The 12,612-nt window shown below is 43.8% G+C and overlaps 1 protein-coding gene across 2 annotated transcripts in view; it reads left to right on the top strand.

Annotated features, from left to right (window-relative positions):
* GALNT10 (polypeptide N-acetylgalactosaminyltransferase 10) overlaps positions 1 to 12,612 on the top strand; it is a 256,916-nt gene that overhangs the window by 111,421 nt on the left and 132,883 nt on the right. The window contains exons 2-3 of one of the 2 annotated variants that reach the window (XM_036909479.2): positions 7,909 to 8,032; positions 10,644 to 10,782. In XM_036909479.2, the coding sequence (XP_036765374.2) occupies positions 7,909 to 8,032; positions 10,644 to 10,782 (263 nt within the window). The remainder of the gene's footprint in view (positions 1 to 7,908; positions 8,033 to 10,643; positions 10,783 to 12,612) is intronic. The other variant, XM_036909566.2, reaches the window with a different exon arrangement.

Below are 12,612 nucleotides of genomic sequence, written 5' to 3' on the forward strand. Positions count from 1 at the left end.
CGCCCCCCCGCTGGGTGGAGCAGGGCTCGCCCGGTGTGGGCCGCGCAGGCACAGGCAGTCTCCTGGTTGCAGTTGTAGTGTCTCTGGCTGTCCACTCTTAAGCAGTGTCCTTTAGGTTAGATTAGTTTCTCGTACAGCTTGGTGTTGGTTGTAGTGACAGGTGGGTTTTCTCAGAACCGCAGCCTACTGCATAGGGGCTGGGGTTAGGTCAGCCCTGTTTATATCTAACTGGTGGAATGCCAGGTGAAAGCAGTCCTCCACCCACAAAGAGGGTACATTTCTTCTGAATGAAAGCAAAATTGTTTTTCTTCTTCCCTCTCTCCCAGGAAGAGGAGGATTTTGAGATGAATTGCAAGTGGATAAGTGATAATACATTTTATTTTTGGAACTCTACTCCAGCTTGTTTCTTGTTCAAAGACCTGTGCCTCTCACCTGCCAAACAGCTCAAATGTTAAGGCCCTCAGATTCTGGTCCAGACTTCTGGCCTCATTGCTCGCGATGCTTTCCTCTTCCACCAGGTTCCTTGCCATTGGGTAAATAAGTCCCTTACTTTCTAACCTCCATTTCTTCTCGCACACTTTCCCTCCAGTTGGATTCCGAGCCCCCATTGCTCCCAGTAAAAATCCTACCCGTCTTTTCAAGCAACTCTGAAAGGCTGCTTCTCCAGAAATCCTTCCCTGATTTCCTGATCATCCCAGGCCTTATGTGGATTTGACCTTTGCAAAAGCCTGTAGAATTCACTTGTGTAGCTTTCCAGCCATTTATATTACAGTATTGTATGTTTTTTTCCTTTCTTCTTACCTACTTGTCTCCTATCCATGCTATTTATTGAAGCCAGGGACCATCTTATTTATCCTGGTCTCCTCCACAGTTCTTTAGACTTAATAGTTCCTTAATTAATCAGCAAAGTCATCCTCATTTGCTGGATGAATGAATAAATAAATAACAATCCAGCTTGTGTCCTCAAAGGAAAGCACATTAGCTGATTGTCCAAACTTCCTTGCTTAAAGTTAACTTTACCCTTTCAGCTGAATTAAGCCCTTCCTGGTCCTCTTTGAAGTGTAACCTTGAAGGCAACCTTGAAGAAAATGCTTTGCTCTGTGTGTGTGCGTGTGTGTGTGAGAGAGAAAGAGAGAGGAGAGGAAGTTATTAGAATAATCTACTTAGCAGATAAACAAATGTTTGGAATTATATAGTCATTTAAATCTCAAAGCAAAAATCATTCCAGCCCCTTTGTAGGGTTAGTTGAGGTGGGGGTGGAGGCGGGGGGAGCCATCCTAAAATATGCAGCAGAATCTGGTCTGTAATACTTCCTCAGACCCTGGATGAAGCAGAAAACCTGCTCAGTTTTCCTTTCAGCACTGCCACTTCAGACTGTCAGCCAGAGACACAAGTGTCCTCTCGGAGCGGGAATTGCCAAATCTGCAGCGTTGGGATTAGAGCATTCACAGTAACAGATCCTTCTTCTTGGGCAGAGTACTGTTGGTTTGCTCCACCACCTTTCCTCCCTCCCTCCAAAGGGTGCCAGGCACGCTAAGCAGTGATTAAACAAAAGATTAAAATTCCATTTGTGTGTGTGTGCGTGGCTGCTTGCACACTAATTGATTGTTTCAGGGGAATGTTAAATAAAAGCACGCAGATACCAGAAGCAGTTATTTAGAGCATCCAGTCTAAATCCATTTCCAGTTTATTGTTTAATGTGATTTCCACATAAATTCTGCCAGCCTGCCCTGCAGACTCTCCTGCCACACTTCTTCCCAACCCCTGTGCCTCCTGTAGCAAAAGGACACCTGGAAACCAAAGGGAAGAGGAGTAGCCAAAGGTGGTCTCTGAAGAAAAATAACCACAGATTTTATAGACAAATCTTTGAGTTGATAGAGTTAAAGAAACTTAAAATTACCTATGGATTGGAAATCCAGATGTACTTTTTTTGCATAAAAAGTGACTGCTATTACATAAGAATTGCTCTCTTTTGAGAGCATTGTTCATGCCTCTCTTGTTGCTAAAGGTCTTGTGGCATTTGTTTCTATTGTAGAATGCCACTATTAACTAAACACTTTCTTCTTTCCTGGAGAACACTGATTTTCCACTTGGGCATATGACCTGCTGTTAATGAGGAAACTCGCTAAATCCTGTTATCAGCCATAGCCAGTTGAATTGGCTCAGGTGTTAAATAGGTTACTTCTGCAGGGCTCAGTTTTATTATTAGAATCCCATCCCTTTCCTCTTATCCCAAAGATGGCCATCACAAACACTGGATCATATCTTGCCTCTAAAAATAATGTATCAGTAGTACTCCTTTACTGAGAGGGCCTATATGGGGAAAATGGAAGCTCCTATGGCCAGGATCCTCACCTGACCCTAAACTACTTGATGTTGTAACTGTCCTGCTTGCACACCCATAGGCAATGAGCAATTACTGACTGAGTCACTATATAAAGAGCTCTGCCCAGAGCTCTGGGCAGAGGCAGAGATGGAGATGGATTACAGACCTGCAGACTGTTGGATGCAGACATGATTCTAGTGCTCAACCTACTCCGGTGAGAATAAAGCTGGGTATAAATCCTTTTACCCCGAAAACATTGTTGTCATTTCTCAGTCTCACCAAATCCATAGTGAACTTGTCCAGGACTGAAACCCTCAGGCAAGACAGCCTAACTTTGTGCCAGACAATGGGCTAGGTGCTTCCTATAGTTGAGCTCAGTTTATCCTCCCAACAACCTGCAGTATTTCTGTTAATGTTCCCTACTTATCAGTCAAGGAAACTGGGGTCCACTGCTCCAGGAAGTAAGACCTAGTTTTTTCCAACTGTGGAACCCAAATGCTCTGAGCCATTGAACTAGACTACTTGCTCCATTGATGAGCAGTCATTCATTCAGCTGATATTTATTGAGGGCCTAAGATGAGCCAGGTATTGGCCTAGGAATGCAGAGTGATAAATCAAAACAGACATGCGCTGCTTTCAAGAAGCTCTCAGTCTATTCCAGGGAAAGAATGGCCAGATCATGTTTGGTCTTTGGGGCTGACAAGCTATGGGATTTAAGGCAAGTCTATTCTACTGTGTTAGCCTCAGATTTCATATTGAGGTACATTGAGGTAGCTGGATTTAGATGAGGGGTTTTCCACCTTATTGTGAATCACAGTCACATGAGAAATGTGTTTAAAAACACACCTTTCTGGCCTCCTACTCCCAGATATTTTGATTTAATATGTTCAGGATGGGGTCCAGGAACTTACAACTGTAATGAGGGCCAGTTCTCCCAAGAACCACCCTTTGAGGAGACTGATCAGGCTGTAAAACCATCAGTACCTGCATGGGATCTGTGCTGTCACACCTGTATTCCCAGTGCCCAGCACAGTGCCTGGCATAAAACAGATCTCAGTAAACATTGGGTGATGATTTGAATGATCTTCCTAGGGGGCATCCGTGGATGGACCTCAGAGCCTCCTGAACCACCTGAAATTGACCACGGTTTTTGGTAAGGTTTGTGGATAGGATCCTAAGGGCCCTTTGGGCTCTGAATACTCTGTTATTTAAGAATTGAAACCAGTATTTTCTCCTACCAAAAGCTCAGACCTATTACTGGAAATCTTTTTAACCTATGTAGTAAAATTTTAGTCCTGTATCAAGGTGATTTGGTGAGTAGATGTGAATTTATAGTAGAGTCTTAAAATCCTCAAGGAATTGATATCTACATTCTATGTGTGAATTCTGAAAGTGTTCAGGCTATACTGTGTATGATTTTCTTGGGACATCTGAAAATACCTTTGGGCAGGTAGTGCCGTCTGCTATTTTTCAGGTGGGAAAATTGAGGTGCCTGTGACTCCTGTAGTTTGCCCAAGGTCAAATTGCAAGAGCTCTCTCCACTAAAAACTATCCTGGGAGTCAAAGAACATGACTGTTATACTCTTGCCTGCTTGTGTTGACTTAGTTGGGTAGCTTAGCCTCTTTGGGCCTCAGTTTCTCCATCTGTAAAATGGTATAATAGCTACCATGATTGTTTCTGAGCGGCTGAACTGCTTAGCTTAGATATTCAAGGACCCTCTAGTAATTACATGCTTGGACATGTTGAACTGCCTGGGTCAGCAAGTTCTGAAGTCCTCTTAGTTTGGGGAAAATGGAAGGACTAATGAGACCAACTAGAACACTATAGGTCATCTCTGCAGATCATTCTGGAAGGATGTACCTCATTAAGATAAAGGCAGTGAAGGTGGTCAAATTAAGGGTGTGAAAATCCCTGAATTTTAGAACCTTAATTCTCCGTGCTGTCAGTTGAGCAATTCACTGTTCATCCTGAGACCAAGATTCAAGGAGTGTATTTCTGTGAGGTCACAACTCTTGAGATTCAACCCCATGCCCAACTCCTAGCAGTGTGGGAGACTTTAAAAAGCATAGGGGTGCCCTTCATGGCATCTTAGGCTTTTGAAATGTCTTTTAAAGATCGTGTAATCCTTGATACTCAAGAGTGTCCTATGTTCCTATGTGGATCAACATCACCTGGGAGCTTGTTAGAAATGCAGAATCTCAGACTCCATCCCAGACCTCCTATATCAGGATCCATGTTTAACAAGATGCCCACGTGATTGTATTGAACATTAACATTGGCACAGCACTAGCACTGACCCAGCACTGGAGGACCCTCCTTCATATCCTTATGAACAGTTGAACATCCTATTCCTGGTCTCTTCTAACATCTCCTTCCAAGTCCTATTTAATCTTGTCACATTCCAACTTTTGGATTTTTTTCTCTATCTTAAACTAACCCCTCAGTTATTCAGTAACTTCTGCCATTGGCACTCACTCTAGCCTCAGAACCTCATATAACAAAATAATTCCTCCTGTGTCAGCCACTGTTTCTCATCTACTATCTTCCTGCAACACAGTCTCTAACCTTCCACAAAAGAGAGATGAGAGCCAGGTGAAGTGCAGTAAGGAGTGGTGGGGGCTGTAGCAAACTGGAGCAACATGCCCTGCCTAGGCAGGGCAGCTGTTGTTGTTTAGCTCAGCTGTGGGGCTGAAGGAACTGAGTCTAAGCATTGACATGGCTTTTGAGTTTTCAAAAGAAGCCAAAATCTTGACAAAACAATAAGAAATCTCCTTTTTTTTTTCATGCTGGAAATTAAAAAAACAAAAACAAAGAACCTCAAAAGCCTCTGGATTGTATTTGTCAGCAATCAACCATGCCTAAGGCTTTTGTGACCTTTAATGATAAATATCTGCTCAACATGGATACTATAGCCCAACTTGGATATAATAGCCCAGGTTTGGTCTGATTAACACAGAGCAGGTAGGATTATGGCCTCCTTCATGCTAAAACAGTAGTTCTCAAACTTGGGTGTACATCAGAATCTCTTGAAGGGCTTGTTAAAACATGGATTGCAGGACCCCAGCCCCAGAGTTTCTGCTTCAGGAGCCATGAGGTGGGGCCCAGGAATGAGCACTTCTGACTCGTTCCCAGGTGGTGCCGCGCTGCTGGCTCACATTTGGAGAACCACTTTAGATGGGCACCTTCCATTAAGACAGGCTTGACTTGCGGAATCCTCTTCAGTTCCACCAGAGACCTACGTAGTCAGCTGATGTTTCCAGGCTTTGTGTAATGGAAAAGGGAAAAGGAATTGGGAGGCAAGGCTGGATAAAAGATTGCTAGATATCCTTGACCAATCACTCCTGAGTGTTCTCCTTTGGCAGGTCCCTGACTCACCCCAAGGCTTAGCCACCCTGTAAATAGGAAAGTGGCCCTAGCTTAGTTTCCAAGTACTATTTATTAGTTGTTTGGAAATTTGATTTGTTAGTTTGTTTTTAGCACAGGGCCTTTTTAAAATGAAATCCCACAGGGAAACCCCACCCCCACCCCAGAGCAGAAAACAGATGCACTGATGGTCTGACTGAAGGGGGGTCAAGCTCTGACTCAGCACCCCCCTTCCCAAGGCAGCACTGAGGTATCTCCTGTGGAAATGGAGCTCAGCACAGTTGAAACCTGCTCAAGGAACTTCCAGCTCAGCTTCTGTGAGGTCTGAGAACTCTAAGAACTGTTTGCAGGCAACATGGCCTTTATTTTCATAGCTCTCTTTCCAACTGAGATATATCTGGCCTGCCAACTTTCAGGATTTTCTTCTTGCAACTCAGAGAGGTCTGTAGGAGAAGGAAGGCAAAGGATTGTTATTATCATTAGAGCTGTCCTGAGGATCTTGAGCCATTGTGGAAAACCTGCTAGTGCAAGGCTCAGCCAGATACCAAACAGGCTCGGGGATAGTTTTATTCCAGTGGCTTCTTGCTAGTGCTGATGTTCCAAGGCCCCACATGTTCAGGGCCTTTGTAGCTAATTACATAGGAAATAGAACTGTTGCATCCTGCAAGCCACAGTGGCAGTAACAAGTCTGTGGAGTTTTTAATGGGCAAGGCAGCATAGAAAGCCATTCTCATTTACAGTGAGCACAGGAAGATATTTGAACAGCCCTCCTGTGCAGTATTACCTTGGGAAGGCTCTAACTGAGCCCCAGGTCTGTCTTTAGACTTGACTGTTGGCATGGGAAAGCATCTGGCACCTTCTGATGACCCCAGACTCTGGAATGTAGCCTTCTTTAATTAGGGAAACTGCTTCCTAATGGGTCTACCAGCATGGGCTCACCTCCCAGACACACAATGGATGCTTTCAGAGCCTGGCCCCTGGGGGCTACTCTCTTGTAACTGCTGTATATTGCTCTTTTCTTTCAGCCATCCTACTGCTTTGTTTATACAGTCCACACATAATTGCCAAATGTGCACCCTCTTTGAGACTGTAGAGATGAGCAAGACCCTCCTTCTACTCCTGTGCTCAGAACTTCTCAGGCCAAGCCCAGCTCTGCCACAAGCAAGTCTGTGCCCAGGCCCTCTGCCCTGACTGCCTCCCATTTCTGCTTGTCTGAAGCCCAGCCCAATACCCTGTGTTCATGAAACTTTCTCCAGTTCTCCCAGGTAGGAGTGAAGTCCTGTAGCACCTAATCTGAGCCCATCATCTAAGGTTCGCTTATCCTGCCCTGTCCAGTATATAGCCCCTGGCCACAAGTGGCTGTTGAAAGCACCTGAAAGGCTCGGAACTGAGATTAACACGTGTGTAAAGTACACACCAGATTTTGAAGACATAGTACCAAAAAATAATATAAAACATATCATTAATTTGGTAATAAAAAGAAATGAAGTAGTGGCACTTGCTATAGCATGAATGAATCTTAAGAGCATTATATTAAACAAAAGCCAGTTATGATTTCATTTCTATGAAGTATCCATAATTGGAAATCTATACAGACAGAAAGTACAAAAGTAGATTATTAGTTGCTTAAGACTGTGGAGCTTGGGGTTGGGGAGATGGGGACTGAGGGTTATAGGTACAGGGTTTATTTTGAAGTGATGTAAATGCTCTAAAATTGATTATGGTGATGGATGCACAATTATATGAAAATATCTCAGTAATTTTTTACATTGTGTGTTGAAATGAAAATATTTTAGAGTATGTTGAGTTAAATAAAAAATAATACCAAAGCTAACTTAACTTCTTTTATTTTTTCAAATATAAATACTAGAAAATTGGAAGTCACATATGCAGCTTACATTTGTGGCTCGCTTATATTTCTATGGGACAGAGCTACACTCACCACTTTCTCCCTTGGGGGAAGGAATGTCTGTCCATCTCATTTCTCTCCTGCTTGTTTGCGAGTTCCAGAAGGGTGGACACTGTGTGCTCATCATCCTTCTGACCTTTGCACACCTGCCTGGCACATGGCAGGCACTAACAGAGGTATACTGAGGGGATTAATAAATGAACAAAGGAACTAATGATAACAGACACTCAGTACCAAAAATTCCTTGAGACAGTAGAATTTCTAGGTCTCTGTTATGAAACTTAATTCTCCTTTTCTTCTTTTTTACAGTTTTTGTCTTTTCTTTTTAAGGGCTTACACAATCAGCAAACGAAGACATTTTTTGTGGGAAATGGGCAAAAGCTGAAGGACTGGCACGACAAAGAAGCCATCAGGAGGGACGCTCAGCGCGAAGGTATGGAGAAGCGCAGACTCGTCCACGGCAGGCCCTGCGGAGGGAGCATACACACACGTGTGTGTGTTTAGCGGGAGTGTACAGACCTCCTTGTGACTCCTCTCCATTCGCCGTCATCCCTTCCCCTGATTCCCAGAATCCTCCCTCTTTACCTGTTAGCTGACCCTTTTCTCCACTCGTATCAACAGATCTACTGCCTCCAGGAATTTGCTATGCTACCTTTATTGGGTGATAGAAAATCTCTCTCTCTTATAAGATGTTTTACCACTAAAAAAAAGCAGTAGCAATAAGAGCCCACATTTATTTAACACCTACACTGAGCAAGGCCCCTGCTCCACATTTTGCACATTTTCTTGGTGAAACCCTGAATCAACCTTTGGCACATTTGACAAGACGGGACCTATAGGTCAAGAAAGGTGGGGTAATCTGCCTGCAGTCACACAGAGAAAGAGGCAGGCTTGGGTCTTGAATCCAGGTCTGGACGGCAAAGTTGATCCCTATACAGCCCTGCAAGTTATAAAGTTGAATGGAGTCGTGGGCTTCGGCTAAAATTATCTTTGACTAATTAGCTTTGGAACAGTTCCTGTTATAATGAGGAGTTGGGAAGGGGTGGGATGGGATGGCGTGTACAGAACTTATGTGGAGGATCATCCCTAGGGAGCCCAGACTAGGGGTCAGAAGAGCAACTGTGACACCACTTAGCAGTCATGTGGTCATCAGATCAATTCTGAGCTCCTTGAGCCTTGTTTCCCCATCAGTGAGGCTCCTGCTCCTGCTTGGACAATCTCAGGGTGTTGTTATGAAGGTGGAGAGTACAGTGATGGGTATGAAGTAGTTTTATAATACTAGGAAGTCGTATAGAAATATAAGAGATGTTTATTTATAAGGGGTATTTCATTTGTTTTTTTTATCTCAGAGAACCCATTACCTTGATTTTTTTTTAAATTACATTATGACAAAACCAGACTACAACAAAGCTCTGAATAAAGCTGATCATCTTAACTGATGATCAGGGACATCTAAAGATATGATGTGCATTTTTCTGTATGCAAGTGATTTAAAATGAAGGGGGTGTACTGCTTAAATTAAGAAAAGAAACATTTGAAGAGCTTATTTACAGGCAGTTATGCTGAAAGTATTAGAATATGGGGCTAATTAGAAAGAAAAGAGTAAGCGATGGAAACATTGAGAATAATAACCAGCATGTGTTGCGTGCTAGCTATGTACCAGGCATCTTGCCCTGCATTACCTCCTTAAGCACCACACCGAACCGTCTTATCCCAATTAATGCAATGAACAAAATTCAAGACACAGAAAAACTGATGGCATGCCCAAGATGACATAGCTGGGAGGAGCAGGGCTGAGCTTCAAACTGCTCTGCCTGACTCCAGGGCCTGAACTCTGAATCATTCCCTGGCATGCCTTCTTGAAGCTTCCTTCCCCGAACAGATGCTTCTGTTCTTCGTCTGCTGCCTGCTGCATTTGTGTCCCTTGTGGAATCTGTCCCGTGCACTAGCCAGCATGCTTATCTTGGAGCATTGCAAGTTACAGATGGCAGAGTCCTCTCCTGCATCACCTGGGTTGGAGTAGGAAGCCCTTGGGCTCCACCTCTCAGCTCGCACCTTCCCATCAACCTGATGTTGTCAATATTTACTTTGCAAAGTAAATGGGGTGTTGCTCAGATCACAAGCTCTAAAAGATGAGGTGATTTTTAACCAGCTGATTTTATTACCATTTCCTTGAACCCCTCGCCAGTGGAGGGTTCTTAGGCTGTTACTGCAGGGGTGTGGACATTCCCACTCACCATCTGCACCCTCAGAAGCCCAGAGAATGATTTCCTGGAGCATCAGGGACTCTTTCCTCAGCTGTATTGTGCAGAGAGAGGAAAGCTAGCACTTTATCCACTCAAAGCCATGGCCAAAAGCAACACTTTTCAGGCATTTCTGGCTCGGGCTGGGCACAGATCTAAATTTGCTAGCTTAAAGATCAAAGCATCTTTCATCATTTGTGGTGATTTTTATTTACATATAAAGTTTGCCTTGCCTAAAGAGTGATTCTAATATATCCTCACATGTATACAGTATTTTATTGTTTATACAAATCTTTCACATATGCATCCTCTCATTTGACTCTCTCAACATGTTGTGCTTACCAGATGGGAGCAAGCTGCCATTCAGAGAGGAAGTGTGACTAGCCCAAGGTTGGTCAGTTCATATGTGGTAGACCTGGCCTCCCATCCAGGTATTGGACTCTGAGGCCTGGGATATTTGAGGCTCCTGGCAAAGTGGGGAAGGCATGGACTTTGAAGCCCAACAACATGGCTTCATAAACTTTCTGAGTCCTGGTTTATCTGTCTATAAGATGAGGGCTCCGGTGTCCACCCCAAAGACTTGCTGTGGAGAGTACATGAGAATAGGACTGTAAAGTACATGGCACAGTCATGGCTGAATACATGCTCATTCCTCGCCCCTCTTTACACCTCCCCTGCAAAATCTGGAGGTACACTCTGTATCCAAGTGTGAAGTTTTATCTGTGTGGTTTAATCATACTTTTCATCCTTCTTTACCCACTCCATTCAATTAGCAACATCGACTTTGCTCTTTGCTTGTAGGAAATGGAGAACAAGGGAGACCTTACCCCATGACCGACGCTGAGAGAGTGGATCAGGCGTACCGAGAAAATGGATTTAACATTTACGTCAGTGATAAAATCTCCCTGAATCGCTCTCTCCCTGATATTCGGCACCCAAAGTGAGTGTAACCTTTCTCATTTGCTGGGATGTATGGATTTTGCCCTTGGCTCTTGTTGAGCATTAATTAAAGAAACAGGTATTTAGAGAGCTGCTGGAGGAGATTCCCCTGTGGCACAGGGCCTTTGTGCAGAGCTTGGTGGATCAGATTCTCCTAGAATTTAGAGGTGGAGTGGCACAGAGACGTCTTCCCCACAAAGCCGGTCTCCTTCCTCTTTCTGGGCAGTGGACCATGGGACCTCTTCAGGGAAGTTCAGACCTCAGTTTGGAAGATGAGTGCTGTGACAGTTTCAGCCTTCTCCCAACCTTCTGTGTGTGACATTTTATTACTTTTTTAAAAATCTTTATTTTAGCTATCCTGTGCACCTATATAGTTAGGTCTTTTTCCCCAGAATCCCTTTCTATAGTTACCTCTTTTTTATAAGCTGTCTCAAATCATTTTGACAGAGGACAAATTGTAACAATTATAAAGATAGCATCCTTTGAACAGGTATTGTGTGCCATGCACTTTGTTTGCATCGTCTCAGGTTCCTCTGAGGTAGGTCCTGTAAGGATGCCCGTTTTACCTGTGAGAAACTGAGGCTTAAAGGAGTGTCATTACTCATGCAAGGGCCACAAGGTGACAAAGAAGCTGAGCCAGTTCAAACAAAAGCAGTATTCTGGACCTTAAGCTTTCCTGCCCCACTGGACCTTTTCAGTTGGGTACTGTGGTCAGAGTGATTTTCTAATAGAGCAACAGTTCTCAAAATTGAGATGCATTAGAATCATCTGGAGGGCTATTAGAGCCCAGGATGTTGGGCTTCATCCCGTAATTCCTGATTCATTAGATCTAGGTTGAGGCCTGAGAACTTGCATTAGAAAAAAGCTCCCACATGATGCTGGTGCACCTTGTCTTAGATCTACACTTTGGGGACCACTGTAAGTAATAGATTACAAAGTGACTTCTACACAAAGGCAGTACTGAGTGGCGCTGGGGCATGAAGTGTTTTGCTCAAGTACTCAGGAAGTAGAGGCCAGGAAAACATGGTAACAGCAAACGCCTACTAGGTGCTTACCCCATGCAAGGCATTGTTTTAAGCCGGTGGTTCTCGAAGTATGGTCCCCAGACCCAGCAGCATCCCCATCACTAGGAGACCGTTAGATATGCAGATTCTTGGATCCCAGCCCAGATCTACTGAATCAAAAGCTCTGGTTGGAGCCCGGCAATCTGTATTTTAACAAGCCCTCTGGGTGATTCTGATTCGAAGCTGAAGTTGTAGAGCCAGTGTTCTGGGTACTTTAAGAACTTTGGCATTAATTCAGCAAAACATTCCAAAGATCCTGTGAGGAAGTTACCTTAATCACCAGCAATTTGCAGAGAAGGAATTGAGGCACAGAAAAGTTAAATAATTTACAGAAGATGACACAATTGGTAAGAGGTGCCAGAATTCAAATATAAGGAGTCTAACCTAGAATCCATAACATAATAAGATCTTTCCACCTGTAAGAACTCAGTTGGTAGAATGCAAAAATAAAAAATTAATCTTTGTAGTATGTTTGGCTACATACAAAATGCTTTCTGTCCCAATACATCTTTGAGTTCCTGCAACAGTGCTTTGAGGTCGGTGTTGGTATTATCACCTCCACTTTGTAGATACTAAACCACAGAGGAATCCCCACCCGAAAGGCATGCTGCTGCCCAGGACTGGGCTCTATTCCTAAGGAGTTCTTGCAGTGAGGGGAGGGAGAAAAGGGGCCACAGAGCGCCTGCCTGTGAGGTTTGCAATTTGCTTCAATTCAATCAGGGTCAAGCCCGAGATTTTTCAACCAAGTATGAGAATGTAGTTCAAGT

The sequence above is a fragment of the Manis pentadactyla genome, chromosome 2 (genome assembly GCF_030020395.1).
Source record: "Manis pentadactyla isolate mManPen7 chromosome 2, mManPen7.hap1, whole genome shotgun sequence".
NCBI lineage: Eukaryota > Metazoa > Chordata > Mammalia > Pholidota > Manidae > Manis > Manis pentadactyla.